We start from the raw sequence: 14,711 nt of genomic DNA, 5'->3' as shown, positions 1-14,711 counted from the left end.
TTGCGTCCTCTTTCTGCCTCACAAAGGAACTGTTTTCTGCTTACTGCGCTCTTATATAACTTGCCTATTCGACTCCTCTGTGTAAATTGTATATAATTTTACCATGTAAGCAACTGCTCTCTGCTTACATGCACGGCTCTCCAGTTAGAAATTGTTAACCTATCCCTTTTTTTCTAACAGCCCCGTTCCACGGTCCCTGTTGTAATGTAACTTTCGCTTTCAGTGTTAACTGGTTTCCCCCCTAGTTTATTGTAAACCGGTACGATAAGACTTGGTCTTGAGCATCGGTATATTAAAAGAATTTAAATAAATAAATAAGAATGACTCAAATATATTATATCTAAACTTATCTCAAAATAAAAATAAACCTCAATCTAAGCCACAGCATCAGAAGTGTTAAAGTTTAATAACCAGTCTCTTGCCTCACAATGGGCTGCAGATGGTGTCCAAAGCATCACCAATAAATCAATCCTCTGCTGATAGGCATAGAAATATAATATCTCCAAAAAGAAAAATATGTATTATTAACTGAATGCAGTAGGTTCTCAAGATAAACCGATGCTGTGTGCTCATTTCGCATAATTGCAAAATCAAACATAACCCGACACAGGCCCATGTTTCGGCACCTGTAGCCTGCCTCAGGTGTCCTTTTATTTCTCAACAATGTCTACCCGGCATCTCTGCTCTTTTGCTATTTATTATATGAAATACAAACAGCCCATGTCGAGAAAGTAAACGTAACTGCTGCCATGAAAGTGGACATATCTTGGTGGATGAGTCCATTGGTCTTAACGAAAGGAGCACCTTTTTGGACTCTGCACACCAACTAATCCTCACAATGGATGCCTCAACTCGGGGGTGGGGAGCCCATTTGCTTCATCTCAAAACTCAAGGCCTATGGTCTCCGAAGGAAAGCAATTTCCAGATCAACCGGTTAGAGTTAAGAGCAATAAAAAAAGGCGATCCACACATTCAAGCCAGAACTTTGGGAGAAATGTGTGATGATCCATACGTACAATCAAGTAGCCATGTTTTACATAAACAAGGAAGGAGGGTCCGGTTCCAGGTTATTGTGCAAGTGGAGAGAACGCAGGGTAGAGATCGGAACACCCAACAATGGGGAACTGCAATAATCTATCCCGGAAAAGATCAGAGCTTGCAAAACTGTTCTGAAGTCTTCTATGCTCAACAAAGATTATAAATATCTTAACATGTGAAGCTTCATATATTTGGGATGAATTATATGTTTAATATGGGCCTTTGTTGAAAGATTAGTTTCTAGAATGACCCCCAGGTCTCGAACTGTCTTTGAAATGGGTATGGTATGTTTACCAAATTCAAATCTCTGGTACATTCTTGGTTCGAGACATTACAATTTCTGTTTTTGATATGTTTAATGCTAAATGTTTTTGAAGGATCCATGCATCAATTGCACCTAGAACAATTTTAAGATGATTCAATGTGTTGGCTAAAGAATTTATCAGGATGAAAAATTGGATATCGTTGGCATCATGGTGAGTCTGGAGCAAGGCTGCTAAGGCTGGGGCAAGGCTTTGAGAGGCTGATAAGGCTGGAGCAAGGCAGTGGACAGAAACAGAGTGCTGTTAAGGGCTTGGACAGGAACAGAGTGCAGGGAAGAACTGGAACTGGATCTTGCTTGCAGGCAAGGATTGGAACTTGAGCTAGACTAGGACAGGACAAGCGAGACGAGGATAACATAGAACATGGAAAATGAAGACCTGAAGGCAGCATTAGGTAGGGAAGGCCTTGAGAGGCAAGACAATGGAAAGGCCTAGATAGGTTGCAAGGCAAGGAGTAAGGAAGCCCTTGGGCCACAAGGCAAGTCAAGGAGCAGGATTGGCCCTTAGACCATAAGGCAAGGCAAGGAGCAGAAATGGCCCTTAGGCTGCAAGACAAAGCAAGGAGCAGGAAGGCCCTTAGGCTGCAAGGCAAGACAAGGAGCAGGAAGACCCATAGGCCACAAGGCAAGACAAGGATAGATCTGGGCAGGTTGCAAGGCAACAGTGGCTAGGGCAAGGAGCCAAGGGCAACTCATTGCAAAAGTGAGGAGAGTTTGGAAAGGCTGGATTATGTAGGGCTTAGGCTTGGGTGTAGTGCAGGCGAAGAGAAGTAGCTTCGCAAGGCTGGAGACATCGTTCGCTGAGGTCTCCTGGTGCTAGGAGGCTGCACCAAAGGCTGAGTTTGACCTGTGAGGAACTGATGGGGATAGCATGGAATGGAGATCCGAGGAGATCTCGGCTGGCAGGGAGGCTTCATAGGGTACAATGAGGTTGCGTAGCAAGTGAAATCATAACATTGACATTCCCTCCCTGTGTCACCTGAACCTGCATGTGAAGGGGTGAGACTGGAAGGGATTCCTTGATAGTTTGTTACCTATATTAGTCTTGAGTTTGTCTGAGTCTGCTGTTCCTCTTCTCTAGGCTATTATCTTGTATTGGCATAACCAGTCATGAAGACTACTCCTGAATAGGATGATGTAGACAAAAGAACTACTTCCCTGTACGTACCGGATCAGTCCAGACTCCTGGGTTTTGCCTCCGCACCAGCAGGTGGAGACAGAGCCAAACTTGTCAGGCTCCCCATATATACCAGGGTGCCACCCACAGCCTGCCAGTATAGCTCTGTCTCCAGCAGGTGCGGGAAGCTTACCCAGAGCCTCTTCTGAATTTTGTTGGAGGTTAGTTAGCCAGGCAGGAACGTAGTGAAGGGTTTCTTCTTGTTTGGTTAGTAAAGTTTAAAAAAAAAAAAAAGTTGTTGTTTTTGTCTTCGTGCAGCACAGGTCGTCGGGGACGGCTCTGAGCCTCCCAGGGGGTTGTCGGGTCCCGAGGGGACCATCCCCCCTGGTTGTAGGCGGCTGAGGCTTAGGGTCGAGGACCCTATAGGTAGGAACCGGCCCAGCAGGGGTGATACCGGGGAGCCCGGCTCACTCACCCCAACCAGGCCGATTCAGCACTCGCTGAGGAACAGCGTCGTTTAAAAAAAAAAAAAAAAAAAAAAGTAAGCAGTGCCTTCGCTCGGCGGGTCGCAGTCTGTGCGGGTTTCTTTGTCGGGGGCCGGGAAGATTTCGCCGGCTCCTTGATTTTTTTTTTTCCTGTCCTTTTTTTCTAGCGGGCGGCAGCGAGAGTCGGCCGCGATGCCACGTGGCGTGGTGTGGCCTGTGTGGCCTGCGGCTCGGCGCACGTGCGGCTCTCCCGGGACGGCCTTTGTTCCGGCTGTATTCCGGGGGACGAGGGGTCGTCGGGAGTCGTGTGGGGGGCGCCAGAGAAGCGGGGGGGCTCCGGTTTGGGCACCGGATTCTGGTGCGGCAATGGCCGCCATTTTGAAGCTGGGCCCGGAAACGTCTACGGGTGCGGCGGCAGCCTTTGCGGGGGCAGAAACTCACCTCTGCCTCTTTCTCCCCAGCGCTCTCCTCCGCTGCTGGCTTTGCCCACAGGGGTCTCAGGGAAGGATGCAGGAGACGTTGAGGGATCAGATTCGGACGTCTCCTGCTCCTCCTTTTCCTCAGACTTTATTTTGGCAATGCACAGGGCCTTTAAGGCGCGTAAGCGTTCCGCAGCTTCGTCTGGCGGTCCCGAGGGGACACATTCCAGGCCTCCGGAGCGCCCTAAGCCACGGACCTCGTCGGAGGAGCCGCGGGCAAGGAGGCCCCTGAGGCCCAATCTCCCACAGACCGACCCGGATATCTCAGACAAGTCGTCTGATCAGGACGACCCAGAGGACCCGTCCCCGCCCCCAAGAGGGGTGGAGGGTGATGGGAGTCCGCAGCCCGGGACCAGACGCCAGGGGCAGGCGTCCGAGGGCAATGACCCTAGGGTCATTCGGCTGTTTCGTAGGGACGAGCTGGCGCCCCTCCTCCCCGCCATTTTGGAGGCGTTAGGGATTTCCGACACTCCAGTCGAATCCAGGGGAGCTCCATGGATCCGGTCTTGTTGGGCCTGAGTGGCCCCCCTACGACCTTCCCATTCCATTTTTCAGCTACGGATCTGTTGTATAGGGAATGGGACACCCCGGACTTGGGTTTGAAGGTTTCCAAAGAGATGGACAAGCTTTACCTGTTACCAGAGGACGCCTTGGAGATCCTGCGGGTTCCTAAAGTGGACGCCTCGGTGTCAGCGGTAAAGAAACGCACTACCATCCCAGTCACGGGCACCACGGCCCTGCTGGACCTCCAGGATCGGAAGTTGGAGCTGCAATTGAAGAAGATCTTTGAGGTCTCAGCCCTAGGGGCCCGGGCAGCGATCTGCAGCAACTTTGCGCTTCGCGCCGGATTGCAATGGGCCCAGCAACTGTTGGCCAATGAGGGCCTGTCAGAAGAGGAAGCTCGACTGGCCGGACGGCTGGAATCGGCCGAACCTCCGCTCGTTCCATGGTCTCAGCGGTTTCAGCACGGCGGCTTCTATGGTACAGAACTGGGCGGGGGACGGGGCATCCAAGTCCAAGCTGGGCTCCTTGCCATTCGAGGGTAAGCTGCTGTTCGGAAAGGAGTTTATTTATTTATTTATTTTATTTATTTAAAAGGGTTTGTATACCGTCTTTACAAACAGTGTTTAATCAAAACGGTTTACATAACTAAATAAAAAACAAATGTAAATAAAGATTTAAATTTAAAAGAACATAAAGATTATTAATGATATGATTCAGCTACTGGGGGATACTAGAGGGTATCGTCTCTCGGAAGATAGGTCGTGTTCCAGGTCCTCCCTCTCCTTGTCCTCGAAGCCTCAGTTTTGGGGAAATCGCAGATACCGGGCCTCACAGTTGGCCGCTTCTTCCTCATCCTCCTCCTCCTCCTTTCGCCCCGGAGGGGGCCGGCAGCAAAGCCAGTCCTTTCGCGGCAGGCATTTTGGTAGATCTGGTTCCTCCCAGGCTCCGTCAGGAGTTAAGGGCGCACAATGATGTGCGGACGGCGCATTCCTCAGTAGCCAGGGTAGGGGGCAGATTTACTCTCTTCTACGAGGAATGGGCCAAGGTCACGTCGGATCAATGGGTACTGTCAGTGATAAAACACGGTTACGCCTTAGATTTTGCTTGCCAGCCCCACCCGCGTTTTTTCCCGTCTCCCTGTGGGAATGCGGACAAGTGCCGCGCGGTCGGGTGGACCTTGGAAAGGTTGCTGACCTTGGGAGCTATCGTTCCGGTTCCACCTCGGGAACAACGAGAAGGACACTACTCCATTTATTTCGTCGTGCCAAAGAAGGATGGAACCTCCCGGCCCATCCTGGACCTCAAGAGCGTCAACCGATGTCTGTGGGTTCCCCGCTTTCGCATGGAGACCCTTCGGGCCGTGATAGCGTCAATGCGGCCCGGGGAGTTCTTGGCATCCCTGGATCTCACGGAAGCGTACCTGCACATCGGGATCAGGAAGGATCACCAGAGGTATCTTCGGTTCTACATCATGGGGAAACACTATCAGTTCCAGGCCTTGCCCTTCGGGTTGGCCATGGCTCCTCGAACGTTCACCAAGATCATGGTGGTAGTAGCGGCACAGCTCCGGAGGGAAGGATTGCTGGTTCACCCGTACTTGGACGATTGGTTGATTCGGGCCAAGTCCGAATCCCTCTGTCAGTCGGCGGTAGCCCGGTTCATGCAGTTGCTGCATTCTCTGGGTTGGGTGGTGAACAACGCAAAGAGTCATCTCATTCCCTCCCAGTCTCTGGACTTCTTGGGTGTGCGGTTCGACATGCGCCTAGGGCTGGTTTTCCTTTCCTCGGAGCGTCGAGGCAAATTACAGGGGCAAGTGAGGGAGTTGCTCCTGAAACAACTTCCGACGGTATGGGATTACCTCAATTGATAGGCTCTATGGCATCGACACTGGACCTTTTGCGCACATGCGACCCTTACAGTCCACGTTGCTCTCCCGTTGGAGTCCGGTCTCAGAACAGTTTTATCTCCCATTGCCGTTGACAAGACCGGCACGGCTCGGCCTCGGGTGGTGGCTCTCCCCGTACAATCTTCGTGGTCACCACGGATGCGAGTCTCTGGGGCTGGGGGGCAGTGTGTTGTCTAAAGTCGGTCCAAGGCACATGGTCATCTGCCGAGGTGCGTTGGTCGATAAATCGGCTGGAGACCAGGGTGGTCCGTCTGGCGTTGCGGTCCCTGGTGCAGGGGAAGTCGCTCAGGATTCTATCAGACAACGCGACGACGGTCGCTTACATCAATCGGCAAGGCGGAACCAGAAGTCAACCGGTGGTTCTCGAGGCTCGCCTTCTGTTTCCGTGGGCGGAGCGACACCTGATTGCCCTAGCGGGGTCCCACATAGCGGGGGTAGACAATTCTCAAGCCGACTTCTTGAGCCATCATCATCTCGATCCCGGAGAGTGGGAACTGTCAAGCGCGGCCTTCCAGCTCATCTGCAACAGATGGGGCACACCAGCCATGGACCTGATGGCGACGTCTCAAAATACCAAGGCCCCAAGGTTTCTTGACCGCCGACGGGAGCGGAGGGGGTGGACGCCCTGGCGTTGCCATGGCCCACCTCGGTCCTCCTGTACGTCTTTCCTCCCTGGCCCCTGATCGGCAGGACTCTACGACGCATAGAAGACCATCCAAGCGAGGTCATTCTGGTGGCGCCAGAGTGGCCACGGCGCCCGTGGTTTGCGGATTTTCTCAACCTAGTCGTGGAGGGGCGTCTGCAGTTCCCGAACCTCCTGGATCTTCTCCACCAGGGACCCGTGTGTTTCGATCAGGCAGATCACTTTTGTTTAGCGGCATGGCTTTTGAGAGGCGTCGTTTGAAGAGCAGGGGCTATTCTGACACGGTTTCTACTTTGTTGAGTTCGCGGAAGAAGTCGACCTCTTTGACGTACGTGCGAGTGTGGAAGGTCTTTGAGTTGTGGTACGTAGAGCGATCAGTTCCTGCTACCAGAGCTCCCGTTTCGGCCATTCTGGCTTTCCTGCAGGATGGGCTGTTCAAGGGTCTATCCTGTGGTTCTCTGAAGGTACAGGTGGCGGCTCTGAGTTGGTTTCGGGGGTCCATTGATGGGAGGACCCTGGCGATGCATCCCGATGTGAACAGATTCGTGAAGGGGGCTACCCGTTTGCGCCCGCCTTGGAAAGCACTGTGCCCGTCCTGGAATTTGAATGTGGTGCTCAAGGCTCTGTGTGCCCCCCCCTTTCGAGCCTCTAAAGCGGGCCACGCTTAAGGATCTCACTTTAAAGACGGTATTTTTGGTGGCAATCTCGGCTAGGCGAGTGTCCGAGCTTCAAGCGTTATCCTGTAGGGAGCCTTTCTTGCGGTTCTCAGAAACGGGGGTTACTCTTTGCACGGTTCCTTCGTTCCTTCCAAAGGTGGTGTCTTCGTTCCATTTGAATCAGTCGGTGGAGCTTCCATCTTTTGGGGATCATTCTGCGGAGGATCCAGCATCCAGGGAATTGAAGAAGCTGGACGTCCGTAGGTCTCTTCTGCGGTATCTGGAGGTGACTAATGAATTTCATTTATCGGATCACCTTTTCGTGCTGTGTCAAGGTCCCAAACGGGGCAATATGGCCTCCAAGACCACCATTTCTCGCTGGTTGAAGGAGGCTATAGGTTCCTCATACTTACTCTGTGGGAAACGCATTCCACAGGGCCTCAAGGCCCATTCGACGCATTCCCAGGTGGCTTCCTGGGCGGAGTGTATGCAGATTTCCCCACAGGAGATCTGCAGGGTGGCAACTTGGAAATCCTTGCATACGTTTGCGCGTCATTATCGTTTGGATGTTCAGGGCTCACGGGAGGGCAACTTCGGAGCAGGTGTGTTAAGAGCGGGCCTCTCCGGGTCCCATCCCAAGTAATTTCAGCTCTGGTACATCCCAGGAGTCTGGACTGATCCGGTAAGTACAGGGAAAGGAAAATTAGGTCTTACCTCTGATAATTTTCATTCCTGTAGTACCAAGGATCAGTCCAGAGTCCCGCCCTCAATGGAGAGCCTGCTGGGGGTGTGTTCATACTGCGAGTCTTTGTTTTTCCTTATACAGATCAGTTGACGTCTGTTTGTTCAGTGCCAGGACCCTCGTTGGGGTCAGTGAGCCTAGGTTTCTCTGGTTCAGTACCCTGGGGTTTTTAGTTAGTGTTCAGTTGGGGAATTTTCTGCTTTGACATTGTGATACTGGTAGGCTGTGGGTGGCACCCTGGTATATATGGGGAGTCTGACAAGTTTGGCTCTGTCTCCACCTGCTGGTGCGGAGGCAAAACCCAGGAGTCTGGACTGATCCTTGGTACTACAGGAATGAAAATTATCAGAGATAAGACCTAATTTTCCTATGCTGGTGGAGATGGGTAAGTGTTTCACTTGGAGAGGATCAGGGTTATCATTGCACATACCCAGTTTAGACCCTGAACAATAAGATTGGGCCATACTGATACTAATCTGACAATAGATTATTGGCCCAGACTAGGCTGCAGAGCCAGAGAAGAGTTTCTGAACCCAAACTGTGCTGATCTAGGCAGGAGTGGACGCAAGCTACAGAACAGAGCCAGTGCACAGATGAGACAAAAGAGCTGAAGCAGGCACCCTTCTGACTTGATTGAAAGGAACTGAGTAAAATAAAAGATAGTTAACTAACTCTGAGATCATGGCTTCCAGCATAGAACTCAGAGCTGCCATGCTTAAACTAAATACAAGCAGTTATCAGTTTTGGATTTTTAAAATGGAAATGCTACTGAGTAAGGATAAACTATGGGATGTGATATGTAAGGAAATACCTACTGTAAATGTAGAGTACTGGTCTGATAATATGAAGGTGAAGGTTATGATTTCTCATCTTGTGGAAGGTAGTAAATTTAATGCACATCTGAGGGCATGTGGAAATTGCTGTAAAGATTATATCTGTAATTTCAACAGCAAACTGTACTTTCCAAATTATACAATCTGAGGCTGGAAGAAGTCCCAGTAAATGTTGGAACATACTGTTGCTATGTTAGAAATCATAAAAAGGTTGAGATGCATGGAAGAAGATTTGAAGGATAATCATGTGTTGATGTTATAACTGTAGCTTGCCTGATTCATTTGATCCTGTAATAAATGCATTAGAAATTAGACTAGAATGTGACTTAATGTTGGACTCTGTGAAGGGAAGGCCCATAGACAAGTTTGTTTGCATAGCTGAAGAAGTTACACAGGCAAGCACCATGAGATAGCTCAGCCCGGGAGAAGAGAAAGAGAAAAAAAGATTTTCAAACTGCCCTTACTGCAGGGGTGAAGGCCTGGAGGGTGAAACTCGCCTAGAAAAGGCAAAAATGCCTTCTCAGTAGGGGATGTATCTGGTGGGTGGTTGCAACCGAAGGTGTGCTACCATTGCAGGAAGGTAGGACATTTGAAAAGGAACTGCCTAGCTTGGAAATCTGAGGACCAGAGAGTGTCAGAGACAAATGTCATTAAGACTGAACAGCTAATTTATAGCTGAAAGGAAGTCTGAATGACTCTGGAACTGCAGTTTTAAATTCTCTAAGAGAAGCAACTTGGCAGACTGATACAGTGATTCAGAAGCAATAAGCCACATGACAAGTAATAAAGATGTTTTCACAGACATTGATTATAGTATGAAAAATATAATATATTCCTAGCAGATGAGAAATGTATTTCTGTGATGGGAAAAGGAGAAGGATGTCTCAAATTCAATACCATTGCTGGACACAGGCACAACATTTTCGTGTAGGATGTGCTGTATGTGCCAGACCTGAAGGGAAGCCTGCTAACAGTGAAATGCTTGACAAGCAAGGGCCTCACTGCACGTCTGCAAGAATATATGCATGATTAAGAAGGGGGCCAGCAGTGTGGCACAAGGGGTTGCAGGTGACAACTTGTACAGAATCACCTGTGCAGTTGAAGAAGCCAAAGTAGCCACTCTGTTCCCTTACCAGGACTACATAAACACATGGCCCAGGTGCATTAAATGATTTGCTGAACAGACAGATGACAGTGGATTTACAGATTTCCCCATGCACAGAAATGCTGATGTGTATGTTGTCTGAAAGCAAAGCAACATGTACTCTGCTTCCAAAGGCAAGCTACAGCAGAGCAAGTCATCCACTAGAGCTAATGCATAGTGATTTGTGTGGACCAATGAATACAGTGAACCCTGCTGAAAACAGGTATTTCCTGGAGTAAGCACTGATGCTTACTCCAGGTACAAAAAGACTTACCTCCTGAAACGCAAAAATGATATACTGGAGAAGCTCAGAGTACAAAGCAATGAGGAGCAGCAAGTTCCAGAACAAATCTGGAACCATCCATGAACAAGGTGATTCAAGCATATCTCAAGTGACACGGAATTGAGCACCAACCCACTTTGCCTTATTCTCCTGAATAGAATGGTGTAGCCAAAAGGAATAACTACATGCTGGTGGAGATGAGTAAGAGCATGCTGCTGGATTCTAACCTATTTGACAAGTCTCGGGAGAGGCACTGAAAACTGCAAATTATCTTCAGAAACTACTGCCAATAAGGGTGAAAAAGGTGACATATGAAATGTGGCAGACAGAAAACCTTGCATGAATTACATGAGGGTTTTCAGCTGCAAGGCCTACATGTGTGTCCTGAGCAGAAAGAGCTCCAAGATGGCAGAGCCAAAGAAATTGTGCTATTGGGATACAGCGAATGAGGCTGGGAGTATAGAATCCTTTTCCCTGAGATAGAAAAGGTGTCAAAAACCTGAAGTGTATGCTTTGAGGCACTCTTGTCAAATGTCATGACTCCAATGAGCTCTGAATAAGTAGTTTTCATGAGCATTGACAATACCACTAACAAGATTCAAGGTGAAGCCACAGAACAGTCAGATATTGTCACTGGTGTAAACCAGGGCAGAGCTGCAGAACAGTAGGATGTTGCTGTAGATGCAAACCCAATCAGCCAAGACAAAGCAAGAGACTTTGAACATTCCAGACGATACTGATGGGACAGGACCCAAACAGGAACCCATACTTTGAATATCTACCTGGACAACGAAGGGTATACAATAGCTCGCATACAAAGTGCAAGTCCAGAGAATACTAGAACTCAACCTGGGAAAACATTGAAAGAGCACACAGGGAATGGAGGAAAGTAACATAAGAAGTAAGAGACTTTCCTCATGAGCAGACAGCAGGGATAGTTGTGAGGTTTCCACCAGATATTGCTATGGGGTAATCCTAAAGCGGATGGATCTCCAGGGGTGACTGTTCAACAATCATGAATGCTTATCGGAGGACAAATAGCGAAAGATCATTTCCAAACCAGACAACTACAGATTAATATTCTTTGGCTCTGTTACCTGACCCTGCATGGGAAGGAGTGAGTCTGTAAGGGTTACCTAGATAGGTTACAACATGTATTGGTCAATCTGAGTTTGCCCGAATCTACTGCTGCTTTTGCTACTGTGTCTAGTTATACCAGCACAACCTCTCATGAAGGAGAATCATGCATATATTTATTATTTTTCTATCCCAGTCTCCCAAGTAAATTATCTTTGCATGCTGCTAGAGAAGAATGCTGAGTTATTTCTACCTCCCAGTGTTTTTCCTGGAAAGCTTGGGGGAGTGATCCTCGCTGCACACACCCAGTTTAGACCTGAACAACAAGATTGGGCTACACTGATGCCACCCTGACAACACAAACAAGACGTGTTGGACACAAAATAATATTTTTTCTTACATAGCTGCCCTCTTGATCTTTTCAGACCTTCTGTGAAAACATGGCTTTTCCAGAAAATTTTTAATTAGGTACATTCTTGTGTTTTCAAAGATTCATTTTAAATAGACTCCTGTGGAGCTGATGCAATTTGTTGCTATTAAATTTAATTTGGGATGCTTTCTGTTATTAAATATTTATATTTGTTATGATTTATTGGAATGTGTGTATGTATTATGAAAATTTGAGTTGATGTTTATAAATTTATATTTTTAGGATTATGTTAAATTTTATTGTGTTTTTATAGTTACTAGATGGTTAATTTCTGTTAATGTTGAACTATACTTGCCCCTCACCTTGAGCAAATCTCTTGGAAAGGTGAGTAACAAACAGAAAATTTTAAATAAAATGTGGGGTGGGGTGGAGGAGAGTAGCAGTCTCTTAAATGCCTCTGGTAGGTGATTTGATTTGATTTTTTCTTTTGTTTTTATTGGGGGGGGGGTTATAGATTACTTAGAAGGGCACTATTTTGGGACCTCATAAGCCTCTAATAATTGATGATTCCTTTAATAATACAGATGTTTGTTCTGATTAATATCTTTTATAGTTTTTGGATCTTCAGGTTTTTACACATATTACTATCAGCCTTTCTTGGATCCTTCACTTTTTCTTTGAATGCAATGTTAAGACAGATATTGTGCCTAAAAACCTTTATGAATTTGTATTTTGGATATGCCCATAGGTTGCTCATCCTCCTGGCTACCCGTTATTCACTCTGCTGGCCAAGCTAGTGATTACACTTTTTCCTTTTGGCTCTGTTGCTTATCGGGTAAATCTTCTGAGTGGTCTGTGTGGAGCTGCTGCAGCATCTCTAATCTTTTATACTACTTGCAGGTGAGTTTTTTGCTAATAGTTTTTTTTTCTTAAGCAATATGTAACTTTGAAATGTTCTTAACTATTTGGAAAAGCATAGTTGCTTACCTGTAACCGGGATTCTCCGTTGACATGGTAAATCAGCAATAACAGTGGGTGATGTCATCTGATGGTCCTGAGATGGACCAGCTCTTTAAGCGCAAAAGCATTTTCTAAACATACTCAGGAGTTCTGCAAGCAGCCATTGCCTCATGAGCCCCTCTATCTCTTCCAAAGTTTAAGCATAGCAATTGACTCCCAGGGAGGAGGATGGGTAATACAAGTATGGTTGATTTATCCTGCTTTTTACAGAGAATTCCAGTTACAGGTAAGCAATTATGCTCTCTGTTGACAAGCAGGATTAAAACAGCTGTAACAGTGGAGAGTCCCATGCTCAGGGCTTAGATGCCGTAATAATCCTTAATTTCCTAGCGTGTAGCAGATGGACTCAGGACCAATGGGTATAGTGTATTCCTGATAGCAGTTGGAGACTGATCAGATTTCAATCTGACGTCAGCCCTAGTACATATACCCCTGCAGGAAGTGCAGCTCTTCAGTATTTTCCGTCTCCATAGCAGTTCGGGACTCTATGCACGCTAGCACAGAGTTAGAGTAATTTAGCAAAGAAAACCAAAACAAGAAGAAATCTTACCTCTACAGACGAGCCCCGCTCTCCTGCGGTGACACCCTTTGGGTCCCTCCCCCAGTTGAGAATTCTCGAGGTGATTTCCGTGACCCCTTGGAGGTAAGCCTCGGTCCGGCGGCCGACCCTCGGCAGGGACCTAACCCCCGACATCGGGTGAGGTGAGAGGCAGCGAGTGCAACTTCGAGCACGGCAGTGAAGGTATTTTCCCTCTCCCCCCGCAGCCGGAGACCGCCCGGAACGAGACCGGGAAGCGCCGAGACAAGGTAAGGTAGAAATCTATTTAAAAGTCTCCGGTCTCCGAAGCTCGAGGAGTCACACAGATCGCCAGTTGGGACCAGTGCCACCGGGTTGATCTGCCCTAGCAGGGCTAGACCCTGGTCAGATCAGAGGGACCTCCCACGTGGAAACCCTCCGAGGTGGTCACCATATTGTCCGCGTGGTAGCCGTCACCATTTTGATCTGTTCGCCGCCCTGTCTGCCGCCCCGATCCATGCGTACAGAGGCGAGCCGGGCGCACAGATACCTTGTGTGCGCCCAAGTACAGTGCGCACAAGCGACACGCATAGCCACGCGCTTATTGTGCCGGGGGCATAACTTCAATCTGTGCGCACAACAGCGCGTCTATCTCCCTGAGCGCGAACCAATCCTACGCGCACAACTTCGACGCACTGGAGCGCATAACTAAGCCACCGGGCCCTGTATTTTACACGCACAAGCCATGGCACCACCGGAAAAGAAGCTCAGGGCCTTTGCCCAGCATGCCACATTAGAGCTGCACAGCATGAGGAGGCCACGGCCCTGTGTATACAGTGCGAGGAGGCCCTGGGGGATCCAGCCCAAGGCCATCCCCAGCCGGTACCGGGTTCCAGCTTCTTGAACAGTATGCCTGACCTAGCATCTCCCAGCGGGACCCTCCCTCAAACGGGACTCCCCAGGGACACAGCGCCTCTTAATTTAGACCCAGCATCTATCTCCTGGGTGGAATTCTTCAAAGGCCTGCATACCTTCGTCCACATGTAGCCAGGGCCTCCGATAATACGGCCACAACCTCCGCCAGAGGACCTCAACATCCTGGGACCCTCTAAGCCCAGGGAAGTGATTCCAATAAACTAGCTCTCAATCACACACAGATGCACATGCTCTCTCTCTTACTTATATATACAGGCTCTTAATCATATATACACATGATCTTTCTCACACACACATACTCTTTCACACAAACAGGTTTTCAATCACAAACTTACACATACAGGTTCCCAATCGTAAACTTACATTCATGCTCTCTCTCACAGGCAGGCTCTCAATCACAGACATACTCTCTTTCACATATACAGGCTCTCAATCATTCACATACACACACACATAGGATCTCAAACACACATGCTTGCTCATTCACTCTCTCTCCCCCCCCCCCCCGGAACGAGCGGCAGCAGCAGCTTCCTCCCAACCCTAACCTCCTTCATTTTCAGCCCTCACGGACGAGGAGTCCCATTGGCCGCGGGGGTTGACGCCCTTCTTCATTTTCCTCCGAGCCGCGCTGCAGATTCT

The 14,711-nt window shown here is 48.6% G+C and overlaps 1 protein-coding gene across 1 annotated transcript in view; it reads left to right on the top strand.

Annotated features, from left to right (window-relative positions):
• Positions 1–14,711, top strand: part of LOC115082074 (transmembrane protein 260-like) — a 61,401-nt gene that overhangs the window by 26,771 nt on the left and 19,919 nt on the right. Inside the window, exon 3 of the mRNA XM_029586339.1 lies at positions 12,348–12,499. Within this exon, the coding sequence (XP_029442199.1) occupies positions 12,348–12,499 (152 nt within the window). The remainder of the gene's footprint in view (positions 1–12,347; positions 12,500–14,711) is intronic.

This window comes from Rhinatrema bivittatum, unplaced genomic scaffold, assembly GCF_901001135.1.
Source record: "Rhinatrema bivittatum unplaced genomic scaffold, aRhiBiv1.1, whole genome shotgun sequence".
Classification (NCBI taxonomy): domain Eukaryota; kingdom Metazoa; phylum Chordata; class Amphibia; order Gymnophiona; family Rhinatrematidae; genus Rhinatrema; species Rhinatrema bivittatum.
This window is presented reverse-complemented; position numbering and strand designations above follow the sequence as displayed.